Raw genomic sequence first — 21,421 nt, 5'->3', positions numbered from 1 at the left:
AAAACGTCATCAACGATACCCCAGGCTAAAGATGCCCACTGGGCATCATTTCGATTTTTGGTACATAATCGTTATTTTTTCTTTGAACATGCCATGGCATATTGTTATAGGTCTTATGCCGCTTTTTCACACTTAAACCACAACTGGGCATCTTCTAAGGTACCCACATGCAAAACGGCAGCAACGATACCCCAGGCTAAAGATGCCCACTGGGCATCATTTCGAATTTCAGTACATAATCGTTAATTTTTCGTTTTCAACAGGCCATGGCATATTGTTATAGATCTTATGCCGCTTTTTCACACCTATACCACAACTGGGCATCTTCTAAGGTACCCACATGCAAAACGGCAGCAACGATACCCCAGGCTAAAGATGCCCACTGGGCATCATTTCGATTTTTGGTACATAATCGTTATTTTTTCTTTGAACATGCCATGGCATATTGTTATAGGTCTTATGCCGCTTTTTCACACTTAAACCACAACTGGGCATCTTCTAAGGTACCCACATGCAAAACGGCAGCAACGATACCCCAGGCTAAAGATGCCCACTGGGCATCATTTCGATTTTTGGTACATAATCGTTATTTTTTCTTTGAACATGCCATGGCATATTGTTATAGGTCTTATGCCGCTTTTTCACACTTAAACCACAACTGGGCATCTTCTAAGGTACCCACATGCAAAACGGCAGCAACGATACCCCAGGCTAAAGATGCCCACTGGGCATCATTTCGATTTTTGGTACATAATCGTTATTTTTTCTTTGAACATGCCATGGCATATTGTTATAGGTCTTATGCCACTTTTTCACACCTATACCACAACTGGGCATCTTCTAAGGTACCCACATGCAAAACGGCAGCAACGATACCCCAGGCTAAAGATGCCCCCTGGGCATCATTTCGAATTTCAGTACATAATCGTTAATTTTTCGTTTTCAACAGGCCACGGCATATTGTTATAGGTCTTATGCCACTTTTTCACACCTATACCACAACTGGGCATCTTCTAAGGTCCCCACATGCAAAACGGCATCAACGATCCCCCAGGCTAAAGATGCCGAAATTCGATGTGAAAAAGCGGCATAAGAACTATTATGTCCAATACATGGTGACAATGACACAGACATGTTCACTGAGTCCAATACATGGTAACAATGACGACAGACATGATCACTGAGTCCAAAACATGGTGACAATGACTACAGACAGACATTCGATGTGTTGTCGATAGACAACACATCGAATGTCTATCGACAACGCATCGAATGTCTATCGACAACGCATCGAATGTCTATCGACAACGCATCGAATGTCTATCGACAACACATCGAATGTCTATCTCATTGTCACCATGTATTGGACTTATAATCATTGTCACCATGCATTGGACTTATAGTCATTGTCACCATGTATTGGGCTCAGTGATCATGTCTGTAGTCATTGTCACCATGTATTGGACATAATAGTTCTTATGCCGCTTTTTCACATCGAATTTCGGCATCTTTAGCCTGGGGTATCGTTGATGCCGTTTTGCATGTGGGTACCTTAGAATATGCCCAGTTGTGGTATAGATGTGAAAAAGCGGTATAAGAGCTATTATGTCCAATACATGGTGTCAATGACTACAGACACTGAGACCAATACATGATGACAATGACTACAGAAATGATCACTGAGTCCAAAACAGGGTGACAATGACTACCATACATGATGACAGTGAAAAAGCGGCATAAGATCTATAACAATATGCCATGGCATGTTCAGAGAAAAAATAACGATTATGTACCAAAAATCGAAATGATGCCCAGTGGGTATCTTTAGCCTGGGGTATTGTTGATGCTGTTTTACATGTGGATACCTTAGAAGATTCCCAGTTGTGGTATAGATGTGAAAAAGTGGCATAAGACCTATAACAATATGCCATGGCATGTTTAAAGAAAAAATAACGATTATGTACCAAAAATCGAAATGATGCCCAGTGGGTATCTTTAGCCTGGGGTATTGTTGATGCTGTTTTACATGTGGATACCTTAGAAGATTCCCAGTTGTGGTATAGATGTGAAAAAGCGGCATAAGACCTATAACAATATGCCGTGGCCTGTTGAAAACGAAAAAAATAACGATTATGTACTGAAATTCGAAATGATGCCCAGTGGGCATCTTTAGCCTGGGGTATCGTTGATGTTGTTTTACATGTGGATACCTTAGAAGATGCCCAGTTGTGGTATAGATGTGAAAAAGCGGCATAAGAACTATTATGTTAGGTACATTTGAATATCAAACTAGCCCAATATTGCGCCAGCCCAAAATTCGACCAGTCCAGTATTGGGCTAGCCCAATATTGAATAAGTAACCAACTTCACGCTGGTCACTTATTAATGATATTTATTGAATGTATGACTTAAATGTAATTAAGTGTGTGTTATTTGGTGCCTATGTGTATTTGATATGATTTTTGGTAATATAAATATGTTCGCATTTTCCAGTTTAAAGGTAATCTTCAAATAGGAGAAAAGAAAGCTGTAGATGAGCTTTGACGCTCTTTGAAGTATCGCCAATAATAATTACGAAGATTAATCAAACTTCTACCACATTCTCAGTAAATTGAATTGATTGACTGCACTCTTTATTAGACATTCCTCAGGGCCTTTGCATTTCATAACGTTGTGATCGTAATTGTAATTATAAAAAATAGTAATAAAATGATTTCTTTAATATTTCAATAACACAAAAAAGGAGAAAAACAATGCATTTGTTTTGTACGAAACCGTGTTATATATCCTACACTACATACGATAACGCCTGATTCCACCGCCAAACAATTCAATCAATGTATGCACTAGGAGAAAGAAATAATACTTTCCAGTTTCTGAGATTTTCCTGAATATTTATGGATTTATATCGACACAATCGAGACATCTCCTCCAAACGATTCACAAGAGAGTGGAGAGGTCCTTATACCACACTTGACGTATCCGATAACTTGAGGATGACCTTCTCAGCGTGTATGTGATAAATCAGACACGTTCTGTCTATCCGACACACTACTGGTGTTGACGTTTGGAGTCCAATAACATCTAATTGGGAAGGACTGATTGAGGTGTCCCCTGGACGGCGAAGTTGGCATGCAGAGCGCGTGACTGTCGTAGAGGGGTGTTGGGAAACGTGTCCTTATATAGACCGGACCGATTTATTTCGAGCTCCGTTTGTACTACCATGATCACGGTGTTGTGGAGTGAGTTGTTACATTCACGATAGTGTTATGTCTTATAACGAACGATACAACGGTTTGAATTGAAAGTAAAACATCAAGATATAAGGATGCATGCTATATAAAAAGACACTAACAGATGGTAGAATATTCCACCTTACTGTATAATGACCGCGGTACCTGCCTGTTAATGTCGTGCTTATTGGTGACAAAACCAAAATCTAAATTAGCACCTTCACATGAGACAGAAGGTGTAATGTGTGCTGTTCAGCTTCAAATAAACTAATGCACAGTTTTTACATGCTATTTTGTAACTGATAATAGACAAATAATTTGGCAATTACGTTTTACTAGCCCAACACTATTATTTGAAATTGAGTGTCTTAAAGGCTATGTGTCAATAGTAGGTGGCATACTTCCTATGTTTAAGTAGACTAACTGAAACTGCCATGTTGATATTTTGTCATCTACGTGAAGTAATATTATAACATTAAATTCGTGTACAAGATCTACCGTTGGATAAGCAATGGTGTATTGATGTTCTATAGAAGGTACTCTGTGGTACATTGTACTGAAATAGATATTATAAACATAACATGTTTCTTCATAAATTTCAGTTCGTGTGAGCACGTGATTTAAAATCCCTAACAGTATTTTTACATCATAACAGGTGCTAAAGGTTGTGTAGTAAACGCTGTCACTGTTGTCTTGAGTTCCTGGTTTAGTCAGCGTTTGTTGTGTTTGTGATATCTTTACGGTTCTTTTGTTGTCTCTCCTCAGGTTCTGTTGTTGTCTCTCCTCAGGTTCTTTTGTTGTCTCTCCTCAGGTTCTTTTGTTGTCTCTCCTCATGTTCTTTTGTTGTCTCTCCTCAGGTTCTTTTGTTGTCTCTCCTCAGGTTCTTTTGTTGTCTCTCCTCAGGTTCTTTTGTTGTCTTTCCTCAGGTTCTTTCGATATCTCTCCTCAGGTTCTTTTGACGTTTCCTAATTTTCTGATGTCTTTCATTTCGACTTGATTTATAATTTTGTACTTATGATCTGACGCTGTAAACTATATTTCTTTTATTCTAATCTAGACAATGCGTACTCATACTGATAAACACTTACTATAATGGGATGCTGATGATAGAATTACTAGCACTGCATAATATCTTTATTTAGCGGAGGTTTCATTCTAGATTTATTCGCTGCTTGAACAATTGCACGAAATATAAATCTCAAATATCCTCGCCTGTTTGAGGCAGCGTAAGCTAGGACTGTTGTAGTGTCTATTAACAGTGTCATAACAATTTAAAGACATACTATGTTCCAGAAACAAAACAGCGATAGTTAAAATCCCGCTAAATCTAAGTGCTATATGATATTGTTAACAAAAACATCGGTGTTCCAAGAACAAACTAATGCCATACTTTACTTGACACAGTACATAGCCAATTGTCATCATAGCAAACGTTTCTATGAAAAAAATATAACGAAATTTGGCGTTTAGATTCCACGAATGAATTCATCCTGCGATTCTCAATCAGTAAAGTCCGACCCCCCCCCTCCCCGAGAAGAACATGCTATTTTGACGTCATATTTGCTTCACAATTATTTTTTCTTATTAAAAGTAAAACATAACAGACACATTGTACTAAAATCACAACGGGTTTGCGAGAATTAAATCGTTTTTGAAGAAAAAAACCGAACACATCATTTTCGTGACAACACATCGAATGTCTATCGACAACACATCGAATGTCTATAGACAACAGATCGAATGTCTATCGACAACACATCGAATGTCTATCGACAACACATCGAATGTCTATCGACAATACATCGAACGTCTATCGACAACACATCGAGTATCTATCGACAACACATCGAATGTCTATCGACAACACATCGAATGTCTATCGACAATAAAACTCTTACCGTAGATTGCACTTTAGACCATATTGAGGGCGATGTGTTAATATGTGTTCTTATGTAGGGATTCCCAAATACGTATTCACATAGACATTAGTAATTCATATGTATATATTTCCCTCGTATATCACTCCTAACAGAAAAGGAGTTTCTTTGCATAACTTTTATCGATGGTATACTATGCCACTTAGCCTGATGAATGTCGTATCTGGAAACAACTTCTCTTCAACCAATACATACTATATATATCATATCGGCACCATCGGGCTATGTGAAAGAATGATAGTGTCTGAGCGACAAGGTCCTATCACGGACAGCAGAGATTGATACCTGCAACAAGCCCATAAGTAGTATTTAATGTGCTGATTCTACAGAACAGCGACATGCTCTTACCCCCAGGTCGTACTTTTAACAGTTACTTGTATCTTTAATTTATCACCACAGCTTTTCTTTCCCGAAAAGTGCTAATATATGCGCAGGCTTGGCGAATCGAACGACTACCACACAGGAACTATAAAAAAGACACTGCAAAATCAAGCTACTTCGCTGTTTTCTCTCTGTAGGTACAGTCTGTACATTGTAAGTAATTGCCACAGTGGCCTGATGCTACTTATAGAGCATTATACACAGAGCCAGTAATGGGTGTGCCAGAACGTCATGATATATAATAAATGCTTACTTACAGACTATAACAACAATCTTTCAATACGCAAGCAAAAGAAAGACTAGGGTTCGAAATTAGTATAATGCGCTCATGTACTTTGAGAAGATAAGGTTGCAGCAAGTTATCTTAACAGTACTATACGAGAGTATGTTCCGTTTATTTCTGAACATTAAAATATTTAAATGAATATCATATAATTAAAATCACTTGTTGTGAATTCGTTTTCTTTGGTCGAACGAAAATGCTTTCACATTTGCCATACCACCTCCAAAAACCTCCTGCATCGTTGAACGATATAGTAAAAAAACGACGCAGTGTGTTGGTATCCAAGCTTTATTTCAATGTTTAGGGTAACGATATGAGTTAAACAAGTGTATGATAATGTTTCAATATCTTAATAACAATATTAGTACCGGTTTTATATAAAATGTCATGTATTTGCTATGGTAACCGTTAGAAATCTACACCATCCATCCATTTTATGCATGTTAAATCACAGTAAAATGAATAAGTGTAAAATGAATAAGTGTAAAATGAATGAGTAAAACATAATATCATAAAAGATATCCTGCTTATGACGAAATTATATTTTTTCCGAAATTCTGTTTACACATCTTTAGCATCAACATACTTGCTATTAATCGGATACCAAAATCTACAGGTGTGCAGTTCGTAAGCTATCACCACCAACAAGTATATTGCTGTTTGGTCAGCAACTCCAACATGTTTGCGATTCATTGGTTATCAACACCAACAGGTCTGTGGTTCATTAGTTGATAGTGCCAACAGGTCTGCGATTCATTGGTTATCCACACCAACAGGTCTGTGGTTCATTGGTTGATAGTGCTAACATGTCCGTGATTCATTGGTTATCAACACCAACATGTCTGTGGTTCATTAGTTGATAGTGCCAACAGGTCTGTGATTCACTGGTTATCATCTCCAACATGTCCGCGATTCATTGGTTATGAACACCAACAGGTCTGTGGTTCATTGGTTGATAGTGCCAACAGGTCAGCGATTCATTGGTTATCAACTCCAACATGTCTGTGGATCATTAGTTGATAGTGCCAACAGGTCTGTGATTCATTGGTTGATAGTGCCATTAGGTCTGTGATTTATTGGTTATCAACTCCAACATGTCTGCGATTCATTGGTTATCAACACCAACATGTCTGTGGTTCATTGGTTGATAGTGCCAAAAGGTCTGTGATTCATTGGTTATCAACTCCAACATGTCTGTGGATCATTAGTTGATAGTGCCAACATGTCTGTGATGCATTGGTTGATAGTGTCATTAGGTCTGTGATTCATTGGTTATTAACTCCTACATGTCTGTGGATCATTGGTTGATAGTGCCAACAGGTCTGTGATTCATTGGTTATCAACTCAAACATGTCTGCGATTCATTGGTTATCAACACCAACATGTCTGTGGTTCATTGGTTGATAGTGCCAACAGGTCTGCGATTCATTGGTTATCAGCACCAACAGGTCTATGGTTCATTAGTTGATAGTGCCAACAGGTCTGTGATTCATTGGTTAGTAGCACTAACAGGTATGTGGTTCATTGATAAGTAGCACCAACAGGTCTGTGGTTCATTGATTATCAACACCATCAGGTCTGTGGTTCATTGGTTAATAGAACCAACAAGTCTGTGGTTAATTGGTTAATAGCACCAACAGGTCTGTGATTCATTGGTTAATATCACCAACAGGTCTGTGATTCATTGGTTAATAGCACCAACAGGTCTGTGGTTCATTGGTTAATAACACCAACAGGTCTGTGATTTATTGGTTAATAGCACCAACAGGTCTGTGGTTCATTGGTTAATAGCACCAACAGGTCTGTGGTTCATTGGTTGATATCACCAGCAGGTCTGTGGTTCGATTTGGTACAATTCTACAAACAATTACCTGTAGGAGATGTTAATACACGAATTAATTTCAGATGTGATTCCTTTAGTCTAATGTGTTAGCCGTTCCGTATGCATCAGTTTTGAGAACAGCCACGATATCATAGCATGGCCAGAATGATTCTTGTCGACAAGAAAATATGGTTATTTCGTACTTCATTGTCATGTTAATAATATTTTATTTTTATTATTAAAAATATAAGAAATGTATTCTCCTGTGATATCAACCAAAGCCAGTATATATGACTATTTTCTTGTGATGACTGTGACATAATCTTTAAATGAAAACAATATAATCACGATATTTAGAGGTATTGTACCGAATCATACATTTCTTTTACGTTGACGTTTTCTACATCTCCTCAGAATATGGACTACTTTGTCATAATTGATTCAAATGTATTTTTTCACTTTGAATGTAATTTTTCTATCCTTTGTCAAAATAAGATGTAATTTTGCCTATTAAACATTTTTGTCATATGCGTTATGTTCTTCTAAAGGAACACGTACATCCCCCTTCAAGATAGTCTCTCTCGTACAAAGGGTTGCATTTTATTATGAAAATGAATACTTCGGATTTAAATACTTTAAAGAACACACAATGTCGATGATAGCCGTCACTAATACACCTTCCCTGAATAGTTATTTCGTGTATAACAAAAGATATGGACATGACAAGAATGTAAAACGAGTAACATTATATACACATATAATGAATTAGGTAATTGTTGCCATATATCACCGAAAACGTGTATATATTGCATATTAATTAAAACACATTCCAACATGTTACAACACGCAGTTTGTTCCTGCTTTAGTACTTCGTAAGAGATAAATGAAAAGGGGTAATCGTGGCGCCACCTGTTGAGTGATGCTACAATTAGGGGAATGTAAGCTGTACTTTCATCACCAAAGCGCTTATTAACAGCATGGTTTCTGTCATACTACCTTTTACATATATCAGCTCTTTTCTACATAATTCAATCATAACAAGTATTTTCTGGGCATCTCATTTAGTCTTATAACACTATATGCGTATGTGTATAACACAAGGAGAAACATCTAGCACACACCATTGTAATGCTAAAATGTTCCGAAATATTATGTTGTTAACCATCAGATATGCATATCTTCAATAAAGTTAATCAGTTTGGAAATATGTTATATCAAAGTTTTACTTTATACACAAACAATGTACGTATTAAACGTATCGCAACGTTTCAAGACCAACTGGTCCCTTTGTCAAGCTACGACTCAAGTAAAACGTTGACATATAATAAACAGGAGATGCATGCTTCATCATATTAAACATAAACATGTATAACTATGTATAACGGGTGCTACTATTAGTTATGTTAACTCTTTCTCTCTGTACTCTTCGAAAAACATTTTAATCACAGCAAAATAAAAAATCTGCATATTTATCTGACCTGATTATCTCACAAAGAGAATTACAATATAATCATATATGCAGAAAGTTCAAACTTGTTTTTGTTGAGTTGAAAATATCTTCACAACACCAAGGCTGGTAATCTTTTCTTCGGATATACGTTCTTTATCAAATTGCTTTCATCGTGATGCAAATACCTGTAAATGTACACATTAGGAATTAGAATGTGATACGAATCAAGTTTAAAACGTATTGTATGTGTAGACCCTGATGCTATGAAGATGTGCCCTAAGTTAGCATAGAAATGCATATTGAAACTGGGGAATTTGTTATATAGGCCAATTAGATACCAAGGTTGACGTTTGTTCAGATCGTCTTACGATTGGGAGGAATGTAATAGCGCTCGACTTTGTACAGGCCGACGAGTCCACACCAGCGCTGCCGTAGCCTGTCCGAGAACTCTTTAGCTTGGTTCAGGAAGTTCAGCCCTTCCTCACACTCACACAACACTAGGTATGAGAAGGGGTCCGTACATGTGGTCGTCCGAAGGAACGTAATCCGACGGATGTTTAATTGTTTTGGACACTTCCATAGAATGTAATTCGCTCCGCTCCATACTTTCCATATTTTCTCAAGATTTTGAGTCTGTTCTGTTGCCCTGAACGATGATAAAATGTACACACTGTCCTTGCTGACTGGCGTCCGAGGGAGCTGGCTTACGTCATTCCTGGCTATGCACTCCAACTCATCATAACAACCTGGAAATAATCAATAGTGAATTAAAAGACAATAAATACCGCTAATCATTCGTTTTCGAGTGTTGTTTTGTTCGCACTAAAACTCGAGAGAAAAGCCGATCGCGAAATAAAAAACCTCACAAAACATTTCAACAATGGATAAATAAATATTATTTGTATGTTTTGTGGATTAAAATCCAAGAGGCTAAGTCGCATAAAGCAAATTAGAAGAAATAGCTAAACGCTCACACTTCATGATATAACATAAATACGAATTAATTAGCTGACAAAATGACATTATTCATCCATGTTGTTGCCGAAAAAGGAAACTGTTCTTTTTATCCGTGTACTTGTCATTGTCGCCGAGACAGAGTTTTTGATTTTGGGATTGTTTTCAGGGTTTGAGTGTGAAGGTTAAACCTATGGTACCATCAGAACTTATTCCATGGCATCAAAGTCTGTATTACGAATCAAAAGTGTAGGAAACGTACAACTTGGTTATCTGAAGCATTAGTAATGATAGGTAGTCGATGAGTTGTAGTTAACATTAACTTACCACCAGGGTTTTTCAAAACATTCATGCATATCATCTACACATAACATTTTCCTTCGAGTATTCAATGTGCATCATTGCAACATCTGAATTTTTTATCGACGATATAGTTGCTTAGGAACATTTTTTAAAAGGTAAGAAAAGGAGTACATCGGTAAAGCAATTCAACTGAACGAAATTTCGCATAAAGGCACACATAATGACCAATTGTATTGCTATTGTGTAACAGACCGGTTCCTTGAAGACAGTACCAGTACGAGAAACCTAGTAATTTTTAATCTTTTATTTTACGTAGTCGTTTTTCTATATTATCTAATTAACTATATAATGACAAAAAAGCTGTAATATTTTGATATAGTTATCAGTTGGTTTTGTGAACAAAACTAAAATTCCTATTTTCCAATAATATAAAATGTGCCTTTGATTTAATATCGATTCGAACCAATCATTCAGAAGGGCCACCGATATTACAACACACCTCGGTAGTGTTATGTTAATGGCAAGCATTAGATATGTGTATGTATATATAAGTCACAATGACGCCTACGTCAAAGGAGAGTTTTGTATAAATTGACACCGACCAAACACTGTGTAAAGAGGTACAAACGAGAGAGGAAATAAACCCGTTTTCAAATCGTGGGACGTCCAGTTAGTAGATCATGTTTAACATTTCCCCATGTTGTTTCTGTATTCATTCTTATTTCTGTGACACTGCTGTGCATTATTTTATTCTCATACGTACACCTACTATTTAGGGCGTTTCTTACTTGTCAATGGTTGCGTCAAATTCTTTTGAATATGTTTACCTTAGCCTATATTTTTGGAAAAAAATATATAAAAAAAGTTCACAGGTTTTGTACTTGCAATAGTATATTAAGTTCCCAATAGTAAAGAAAATCACAATTTCATAACATTCTTTTTCATTACTTAGATAAATCAGGTACCGTACAGTGGTTGCTTTATAATATTTATTGAGTTATTAACTAATATTTATTACTGTACGTACCCTTTACATTAACAACAGTGCTCCGTGACGTATAACATAGTATGAACATATCAGAACCTTGAATTATGTATCTTTAACATTAACAACATTACTGTGTGACGTATACGAATATGTACATAGTAGAACCTTAAATTACGTACCTGTTACATTAACAACAGTGCTATGTGACGTATAACATAGTATGTTAACAACAGTGCTCTGTGACGTATAACATAGTATGTTAAGAACAGTGCTCTGTGACGTAAACGAGTATGAACATAGCAGAACCTCGAATTACGTACCTTTTATATTTACAACATTACTCTGTGACGTAAACGAGTATGAACATAGCATAACCTTGAATTACGTACCCTTTATATTCACAATATTACTCTGTAACGTAAACGAATATGAACATAGCAGAACCTTGAATTACGTACCCTGTATATTTACAACATTACTCTGTAACGTAAACGAGTATGAACATAGCAAAACCTTGAATTACGTTCCCTTTATATTTACAATATTACTCTGTGACGTATACGAATATAAACATAGCAGAACCTTAAATTACGTACCTGTTACATTAACCCCAGTGCTCTTTGACGTTAACGAGTATGAACATAGCAAAACCTTGAATTACGTTCCCTTTATATTTACAATATTACTCTGTAACGTAAACGAGTATGAACACAGCAGAACCTTGAATTACGTACCCTGTATATTTACGATATTACTCTGTGACGTAAACAAGTATGAACATAGCAGAACCTTGATTTACGTACCCTGTATATTTACAATATTACTCTGTGATGTAAACGAGGATGAACATAGCAGAACCTTGAATTACGTACCCTTTATATTTACAACATTACTCTGTAACGTAAACGAGTATGAACATAGCAAAACCTTGAATTACGTTCCCTTTATATTTACAATATTACTCTGTGACGTATACTAATATAAACATAGCAGAACCTTAAATTACGTACCTGTTACATTAACCCCAGTGCTCTTTGACGTTAACGAGTATGAACATAGCAAAACCTTGAATTACGTTCCCTTTATATTTACAATATTACTCTGTGACGTAAACAAGTATCAACATAGCAGAACCTTGATTTACGTACCCTTTATATTTACAACATTGCTCTGTGACGTAAACAAGTATGAACATAGCAGAACCTTGAATTACGTACCCTGTATACTTACAACATTACTCTGTGACGTAAACGAGTATGAACATAGCAGAACCTTGAATTACGTACCTTTTATATTTACAACATTACTCTGTGACGTAAACGAGTATAAACATAGCAGAACCTTGAATTACGTACCTTTTATATTAACAACATTACTCTGTGACGTATAAGATAGTGTCAATATAGCAGAACTTTGCATAACGTTCTTTTCGAGTGCAACACGTCGTTATTTTTACCATTGCGGTCACCTGTTGTTATGTAGAAATTGAGTAAAATAAGCTTGGGATTGTGTCATCGTTCTAACTCGCAAGCCAATTTTTCTCACATCATTAAGAGGTTAGCTTTTCAATTTTCAAAATTTAATCAGCTATCATTGTTTAAACGGCGAATTAGTTATACGACCACGCGCATTAATGTTTTCTGTTAGGCATTTCAAAACCGATAAAGCCGTCGGGAGTTTTGTATTGCTTAATTTGCTCTTAACTGTTGGATTGGTAAGGCGTTGGAGCTACAAGTAAAACTAATACCCTTATTATGTCTTGATTAAATTCCGAAAATAGCTCTTTGATTTTTTTTAATTGAGTAGAACCTTAATGCGAAGTAACAACAATGGAATGCAAGCGATACATTTCTATTACCGAAACAGCAATGAATAAACACAGGCTCAGAGGTACTTGAACAGTAAATATACGCATTGAAATAGCAAACATTAGAGACTGTCTTTATAAACATCCCTATTAGACTTGAGTCCCTCTGCCCAGTGTATCCACACCTTTATTCATACACTGTATTCATCTATTTGTATATATGTTTAGTCCACCTCTCTCCATAGACAGGAGGCACTTACTTCGTGTACAATGATTTATTCACTTCGACCCAGATGTGTGCCATGTGGTAACAACACTCCTCGTTTCAATTGTGTTTCATTCACCCAAGGATGCTCAAGACGTACAATATAATAAAACCCCATATCCTTTCGCAAGAAACGGTGTTTGCCGTATGTTGATTCGTTCTCCTCTACCCCAAGGGGTAAAATATTTTTCGTTTATTCCATGTTCTTATCCCTAGAGGGATACACTTGAAAATCAATCCAATTCCCTTTTGATGCTTAATATTAACTCAAGTCGAAATCCCATCAACTTTTGTTGACGAAGGACAACGAACACCGCACCATGGCAAAACTGAAGGCCAAGTGAACTATAATTAAAGTATCGTCCTCAATAATTAGACAACTCGCACTCGAAAATCGAATATAATCAACATTGAATTGTATAATGACCGAGCGCCTATAAATTTACACACGTCAATAGCACTGACTAACAAATCAACTTTGGGTTATGTCACCCCTCCTTGCAATACGTTCTGTGAAATTCACAGATTATTACATTTCAAAATGTTAAACTCGATATTTGTTAAAAGTCACCCGTTATATTAAAAGAGTATGTGATAACATCTTTAAATATTGCCCATGTAATACTGACCTGGTTCACTCACCCTCCTCGGGGGTATATCTGTAGAGTACTGGTGGTTCTGTACCCGCAGCACGTTATTGACCGGAAGTGACGTGTTCAGTCCCTGGAATGTTACATTGTCTGACGTTCTGATCCCGCCATAAAACACAGAGTAGTCGACATACAAAAATGGCGCTGCAATAAAGACAGAAAATAATAACATTTAACGAGAGTTCTTTCCTAGTAATTATACATTATTTCCCTTAAATTGCACTTTTGCTACCTCGTAAACATAACGCCTAATAAATATTCATTATTTAACATTGTTTGACGCAAAAAAGCAATAGCAAATTTTAGCTTGACATTTAAAGTTCCCAATTCAATTCCTCCCTCGTGGAAATGCTAGTGTATATTTAGGAAGCATGTGTGCTAGTAGGCACTTAGCAGGCCCGTGTTCCTGCAATTTCTTGTCACTTATTATGTAAGTAATATGGGTCCTTCCAGAGAGCATCGCTGGCATTGCGCCATCAACTTCTCTTTTGTTGCAAACGGCAACTCCCGTAGATAAATAATCCTGTTAAATAGATCTACTTAAAACCAAGCCATCACACAACGTACTATGTCTTCTTGTACAGCCAAAGTCATTACAATGGCGCCCCATATATCAATACTCCCCCGAAACAGGATTCACGCTAAATTGTCATTATTCTATTGCATGTAAATGTAACATTTTTATTTTTTTAAAATTCGCATCGCGAACAACGAACAATTGAGTTTTCATACAAAAAGTGTGAAGAACTTCTTACTGTACATGGTAGGTGTATTACAACTGATTTTCTTTATTACCTATTTGTTGAAGTCTCGCAGGGAATATTTAAACTAATGAAATATATCAGACAACCAACCTTTAGAGCAGTGTTATTATTTTTAAGACATTACAGCCATTGTTATATCGAAAAAGATGTAATTACTCGCAAATAACGCATATGATATAATTTCATACATTCGCTATACAATAAACAAGTCTTTGATAAAGAAATATGATATTCTTTAGAGGTAACGGACAAATTATTTTATAACGTAGTACTAAACCGTCTTGACGTGAAATCATGCTTCACCCACACGTAACAAATAAGACTTGGTAGCTAAGTAGAATAAACATGTATGATATACTAAGTCTAGGTATGGAATACAGAAACATAAGGCTTGTGTGCAGCTATCTCTAATGGGACCACGTGTTTAACAGCAGTATCTAAATGTTGAATGATCTTATCGATCCTTGCTGAAAGTTGCATTTTCTAGTGCAAGTAACTATCTTCAGGATAAACTCAATTCATATGATGGGTGCGATGGGCTTTATTTTAATTCCGTATATTTACCAAGCAATATTTTGATTACATTTCTGTGGCTATAAATATTATTGTATAAAGTCGACGCCATAAGATGATTAAGGTCGTTGGTGCTTTCATCGCATGGACTCTTCTCTAATGGTATTGTATCCATATAGAAGATTAAAATGTCTACCATTGCTACATGGAGACTGAATTAAGTGTTAACGCTTCGCCCCGACATTACTCAAGGGCCGAGCCATATGTTGATATAAGAACGAAATAAAGTGGTTCAAAAGTTTAATGCTGATGTAATGTGTGAAACCATTGTCCTGACGTTGACATGAATAAAACGAAGCAACTCGGTGCCACTGGGAGTAAATAAGTAGATCTATTTTAATCATGCTATGTAAGGAAAGTGCATGTTCCGTCTCCCAATTAAGCTATTTCCCATCGATGAAATTTTCACTCACTAAGAATAGATTGGTTATTAGATGTGTTCACGGAATTTAAATCAAATGTACTAAAGGACTACGACACTTAAAAAGTACTTGAAAACCGCATGGATCGGTTTGCTCTATGCATATAAATGACGAAATCAATGACGATAATCATAAATAAAGCTTAATTCAGAAATGTATTCCCCAAAGCATTAGGCGCATGCTATTGCGTGTGTACTAAAGACTGATCAATCATCTGTCGTTACATATGGCGACATCGAATGGTCAGCCATCTTAAGTGGAAATATTATCTGTCATTTCATGAGAAAAGACAATTTACTGTCGTCTTCGATTTTTAACCAGATCACTACGAAAAACTGAAAGACAGACGAAAATGAGAGACAGAATTGACCAGAAACCGACAAACACTATAACTGTCGTCAGTCATTACTTATTGAATATTTGACGTAATAATTGAATTTGGAACCAAAGCTTAATTAATAAGATTTACATATATATCTTATATATACAGATATCGTACATGTATCACAAAAAGTTATTCAATACGCATGGTCACTTTCCCTTCCAATCGTTGGTTGGTTGATTGAACAGGGTTAAAGTCAAGGTCGTTCCTCTATGTGCAAGAAGCGGTATGTTACGAGGAATATGTGCCTCCTTGTGATACCGCAGATCTCATTCCGACGTTATAGTACTATCTCACTGAACTTCCACGCCAAAGGCACCCAGTACATCATCCCGCCCGGTTGTATAATACCATTCTTTCAGGACTTTGGTATGTCGTGGCATCGGGAGAGAACTTATTGCCTTCCCCTCCTGAGCTAATGTTCACCATTAAAGCCAAAAGTAAGGTATTGCCAAGCAAGGCACGGGGAAACAAAATGTAGTTAGAGGTAGAGAGAAATACAAAGATCCAAACTATTTGGAATGGGTACAGCATATTTAATTTGGTAGTTTTTGTGTCCCCTTAGTAGAGGGCACATTAGTCGCCTTATAATCATGCAGCGGGCTACACCAGGTGTAATCTTTTCTCATTCCCAGTCCCTTGAAGTCGATAGAACCAAATATATTTCTCATGATAGTTTGTTTTCTGCCTATGAAAGCAAAGACATCTGTTGTGTTTTTTGTAATACTCGCAGTGAAAAACGGTTATACACTGCCACATATATTGGACAAATATTATGCGACCTTGTAGACGCATCTGCAAACAATATTGGCGACAACACTATTTAAGGTATTGCTCACATAACACCAAAATAAATTTGCTGCGTCCATTGCAATATGTAGGATCTTTATATTTCCCTCTACCTCTTACTACCTTTTTTTTGTTTTTGTGCTAGGTGACTTCGGCATGGTATTTCAGTGAGATAGCACTATATAGATGGCCAATTAAGTCAAAGACAAATATGCCAAAACTGAACAAATGAATTGGTAATAGCAAAGCTAATAAAATCGTCTCCGGTCCACAACCAACAACGAGGGACAGGCACGTGAAAGCTACAACATGTGCATTCTATGAAAAATAACATGACGCACTGTGATGTTCGCTAATTACGAAGCAAACTAGAAAATATCATAGACATAAAATTGAACCCAACAAATATTAATTAGCAGGAATCGTGGAGACATGAAACAAAAGGAAAGACATATAAATAACCCAGAACCCAGAAACGAAACAAAACAAAGCTATGTCTCAGGGAGATAGCATGGGAAAAACCTATCAATTGGTTAAGGATATTTATGATTATTTTTCATATCTATTTATAGATAAAAAAAATAATGCAGATCAAATATATAATACCTAAACACATTCATAAGAATTTACAAACTAAGATACAACTAATTGATGTTAAACTGTTAACCAACTTCTATTGTATATAACACGTGACTATATGCTTCATCTATATTTACTGATTATGACACTGTGCCATTTATGACTTATGTGTATTACATAACACAACAGTCTATTCACGCTGGTATGTAGGTAATGTATTTACCAGCGAGCGCCCTAGTAATCGGCCTATATCTCACAAACCTCTTAAGAATATCGTAACATCCCACTTCAAAGACTAACAGTACTCTGAGAACATGATCGCCACACTTTCCTACAATATAATATCAATTTATAACATACTTTCCGGGTTAGGATGAAATGAGATATTACATAACAAGACACGTGTTTATAAGCCATACTAATATCTTCGTCTCTGCACCATAAGCTACATTATTGTCTTCGTCTATCGACTGGTATATATCCCGCTTCATTACAACTATATAGTTATATACACCGTCATCTATCGTAAGGTAACCCTAGCAGGATACATTGATTACATACACAACCAGGTGTATCAATTCAGGTAATTCAATTGAAATTGATTTTACAGTAAAATGGATCGCATAACAGGTATAACAACTATATATTTTTGTGATACCAAATATATTGTAAAATTAATTGATTTAAAATGATATATGAAATTAAATAGATTGCAAACTGTAACTAACGTGAATAAATACACAAATATAAACCATAGCACGACAAACGACAAGCTCTCTGTGAACAAAAGTTGTGGCATATTTAAATATTTATGATGAGTAGAAGAGACATTTTTAATCTTTTGTGAGAATCTGACCTAATGTCCACGTGCATTTATCGATTCACAAATCGCTACTACTTAAAATGCAATACTAACACAGTAATATTCATATTAACGTCAACAATAAGGCAGTACAACTTGTTTTTTTACAAAGTTTAACAGCGTTTATATTTAAACACGGACCCTCCAGTCCATGGAATATTTATAGAAATATGTTCATATTTAACATAACATTTTTTGGACTGAACCATATATCAAATTCAGATCGTTTTGTTTTTCCTATAAAAATGAATGTGACTTAACATTTGCCTGTTTATATTCCCATTCACAGGTAACGCGGCATCGACGAAAAGTATATGTATCCTTGTTAGGCGTGCTAGCAATTTTGACAAAATAATGAAAACAACTGAATGACGTCATTGTAAGTAATCAGACAATGTCATAATGCATATGTTTCGAAACGATTTTTACATTATTTGATAGCACCACTGATGGGTTATATAAAGACGAAATGGCTGTATGGTGCCAATCGGCAAACCTCGGGTGGCTCCGCTACGCTCCATCATAGTGTTCGAGGAACAAGTAACACGAGGAGTTCCGAGTGCGTGTGATACAGTAAAATATTTACTTTGTTTGGCTTCGTATTTCTAGAGATTTTATTACGTAACAAGCCTTGCAGATATAATTGCTTCCAGCAAAGTTTACATTAAAAAACTTGTTAAGAGAATTAATCATCTGCCGTAGTCAGAAGATAAAATAAAGGATTTTATAAACACATTTTGCTGTAAACCCAGCGTATGTTTCAGAACACTTTTGACACAAATTTGCAGTCTTTTTACCCTATTGCTACTTAGATTCAGAAAAGGACGCATATGTCATGTAGTGTAATAAAACTTTACTTTGTTATAATTTCGTATCAACATACTTGCATGTCTTTATACAAACATTATTACTAATATTTTCAGTGACTATTTTAGATTTTCTTCAAGTTATGATTTTTGTGCTGATTTATTTCAAAATATGAGAGTAATTGGGTCAATAATAAAATACAGTAGTTATTAGGTATAGGTTCTTTCTACGCTTGATTTCAAAATACAGACAGTGGTTGTAAATACTTTGTTACGTAAAACATGTTCGAACCTACAATGTATTAAATATTATATTAACTATCCCAACAACTTTATGCAAATAACATCTTAAATATTCTGTACACCTAAACTTATTGTTTTTAGCTTGATATCCATGTGTCAGTAAGGACCGGTAAGTCAGTTGTCCTTTTGATATAACTAGGTGAAGTGTAATAATATTGGTTCTAGATGATGACACGTCAGTGGGATAGTATCCCCCCTCCCAATCTGAGGATACCGTCATTATAATATGACACTAACTGTTATAAGGCCGTAAAACCCCCTACAAACAAACTGATCCACACAAAGTGTTCGATATCATTGTTTCGTGCTGTACACAGACTGAGATACAACATGTTGTCTTGACAAAATATTTGTCCATGTTGTTCTCTTTTATCATGTTTAATGGAATTGGCTTTATGATACAATATTTCTCACTGTTTAAGTACATATCAGTAATGCCATGAATGGTTTTCCACGCGGCCAGCTGCAATATATTGAAATCCAATATAGCTCCTGGTTAATGAAATATACAACTGGGACGGTGTCTACAAGGATGAGTAATTAGGACGCAACACCGAATACAGGAAGAGGAAATGGTTTGTTATTTACTGCTGAATAGGTCATCAAACTAAACGGATTGCAGGGCTATCCGGAGGGAGCGTCATTTTGACATTATACAGATGAAAATATATCGATTTTAGAAACGGAAATTATATTGAAATATGTCATATAAATTCTAATTTACGAAATTACGTTTGACTGTTATTTCCAAATTTGATCCCTACTTTGGCAGTAATGTTTTCCTAAGGGAGGCAACATTTACTGTAATGATGAAGCATGGTGGTTTTCATCAATAGATCTTCCTCCTCAAAACGTAGTGTCGTCGAATCAAATGTTAGGTGCGCCATACTCCTCCTCACACCTCAGTAATTTACCTCCAGACCCCTAGCGTGGGCGAGGTATTAAATAGACACTGTAAAACCAGTTCTATATTAATTTTTTAACGATAAATGTACCATGTATGGTTACAATTTTATCATAAACCGAAGAGGATGTGGCAAACGCATTGTTAACTTATTCCCACGTTAGGAGGAGTTCAACAATATCAGCACGGTGACGCTTCAGGATGACCGCAGTGCGACACCTTTCATTATGGAAATAGTTTTGTGGATATTTTCGAGCTAATTTACCTTACTCAGTCGCTTTAATCGCGAATGATTCAACACCGTGACGATACAACTTTTACAGTTGTCTATTTTCTGAGCTATTTGTTTGACCAACTCGCTGTTGAGATAGAAATGTTTTTGCATTATACATTAATTCTTAATATCTTAGTTTTCTACTACAAGACAATCGTATACTCCAATATATCTTTTCATTTTTTGTGCACAACAGGTGTTAAAAGCGAAAAAAATAACATATAAAAAAACCTTAGATGTATCATGCATCAAAGACGTTCATCAGGAATATTTCATTTAAAATTCAAATTAGTAAATGATCTTTAAGTCATTGAATGTCCTTAATAAAGATTCGAGCTTACTCAGCAGTAGGAAATCGTATGTTGTAAATTGGTTTCTGTTTTTGATCACATTAGACATTTTGATACTGATGTTAACCTCTTTTGAGGTGTTAAAGGTGTTTTATATGATAATGGATCTAGCACCATACACGATAAAAAATTTAACAGTCATCCCCACTGGATGAAAGTTACTTAACAACATAACTCCTTGTAGTGAGTCGTGTTGTGTTATTATTTATACTATCGGAGACCATTAGTTACAAACTCATGTGTAAAGTATTCCACAGAACCTGAATTTTCTTAATTTTTCAGTATCGTGAATATACCTTTTTTTTTGTACAGCCCTTAGATAAACCTACAAACTCAAACT

General features: G+C 35.9%; 1 protein-coding gene across 1 annotated transcript; it reads right to left on the bottom strand.

Annotated features, from left to right (window-relative positions):
* Positions 1-6,112: 6,112 nt before the first annotated feature.
* LOC110467313 lies at positions 6,113-18,968 on the bottom strand. The gene is made up of 3 exons (XM_021524402.1): positions 18,941-18,968; positions 14,053-14,217; positions 6,113-9,852 (listed from the first exon to the last, which is right to left on the bottom strand). Exons 1-3 carry the CDS (start codon positions 18,966-18,968, stop codon positions 9,461-9,463), a joined length of 585 nt encoding a protein of 194 aa, XP_021380077.1. The 3' UTR covers positions 6,113-9,460.
* Positions 18,969-21,421: the final 2,453 nt, after the last annotated feature.

Source organism: Mizuhopecten yessoensis, unplaced genomic scaffold (genome assembly GCF_002113885.1).
Source record: "Mizuhopecten yessoensis strain PY_sf001 unplaced genomic scaffold, ASM211388v2 scaffold11169, whole genome shotgun sequence".
NCBI classification, from domain to species: Eukaryota; Metazoa; Mollusca; class Bivalvia; order Pectinida; family Pectinidae; genus Mizuhopecten; species Mizuhopecten yessoensis.
Note: the sequence above shows the minus strand (reverse complement) of the source record. Positions and strands in the feature narration are given on the sequence as shown.

Excerpts from the sequence above, each read along its gene's own strand:
- LOC110467313 (XM_021524402.1), bottom strand. The coding sequence starts at position 18,968 with ATGATGGAGCGTAGCGGAGCCACCCGAG. Across the intron at positions 14,218-18,940 it reads GCGTAGCGGAGCCACCCGAG|CGCCATTTTTGTATGTCGAC; the intron begins GTTTGCCGATTG and ends TCTTTATTGCAG. Across the intron at positions 9,853-14,052 it reads GAGGAGGGTGAGTGAACCAG|GTTGTTATGATGAGTTGGAG; the intron begins GTCAGTATTACA and ends GATTATTTCCAG.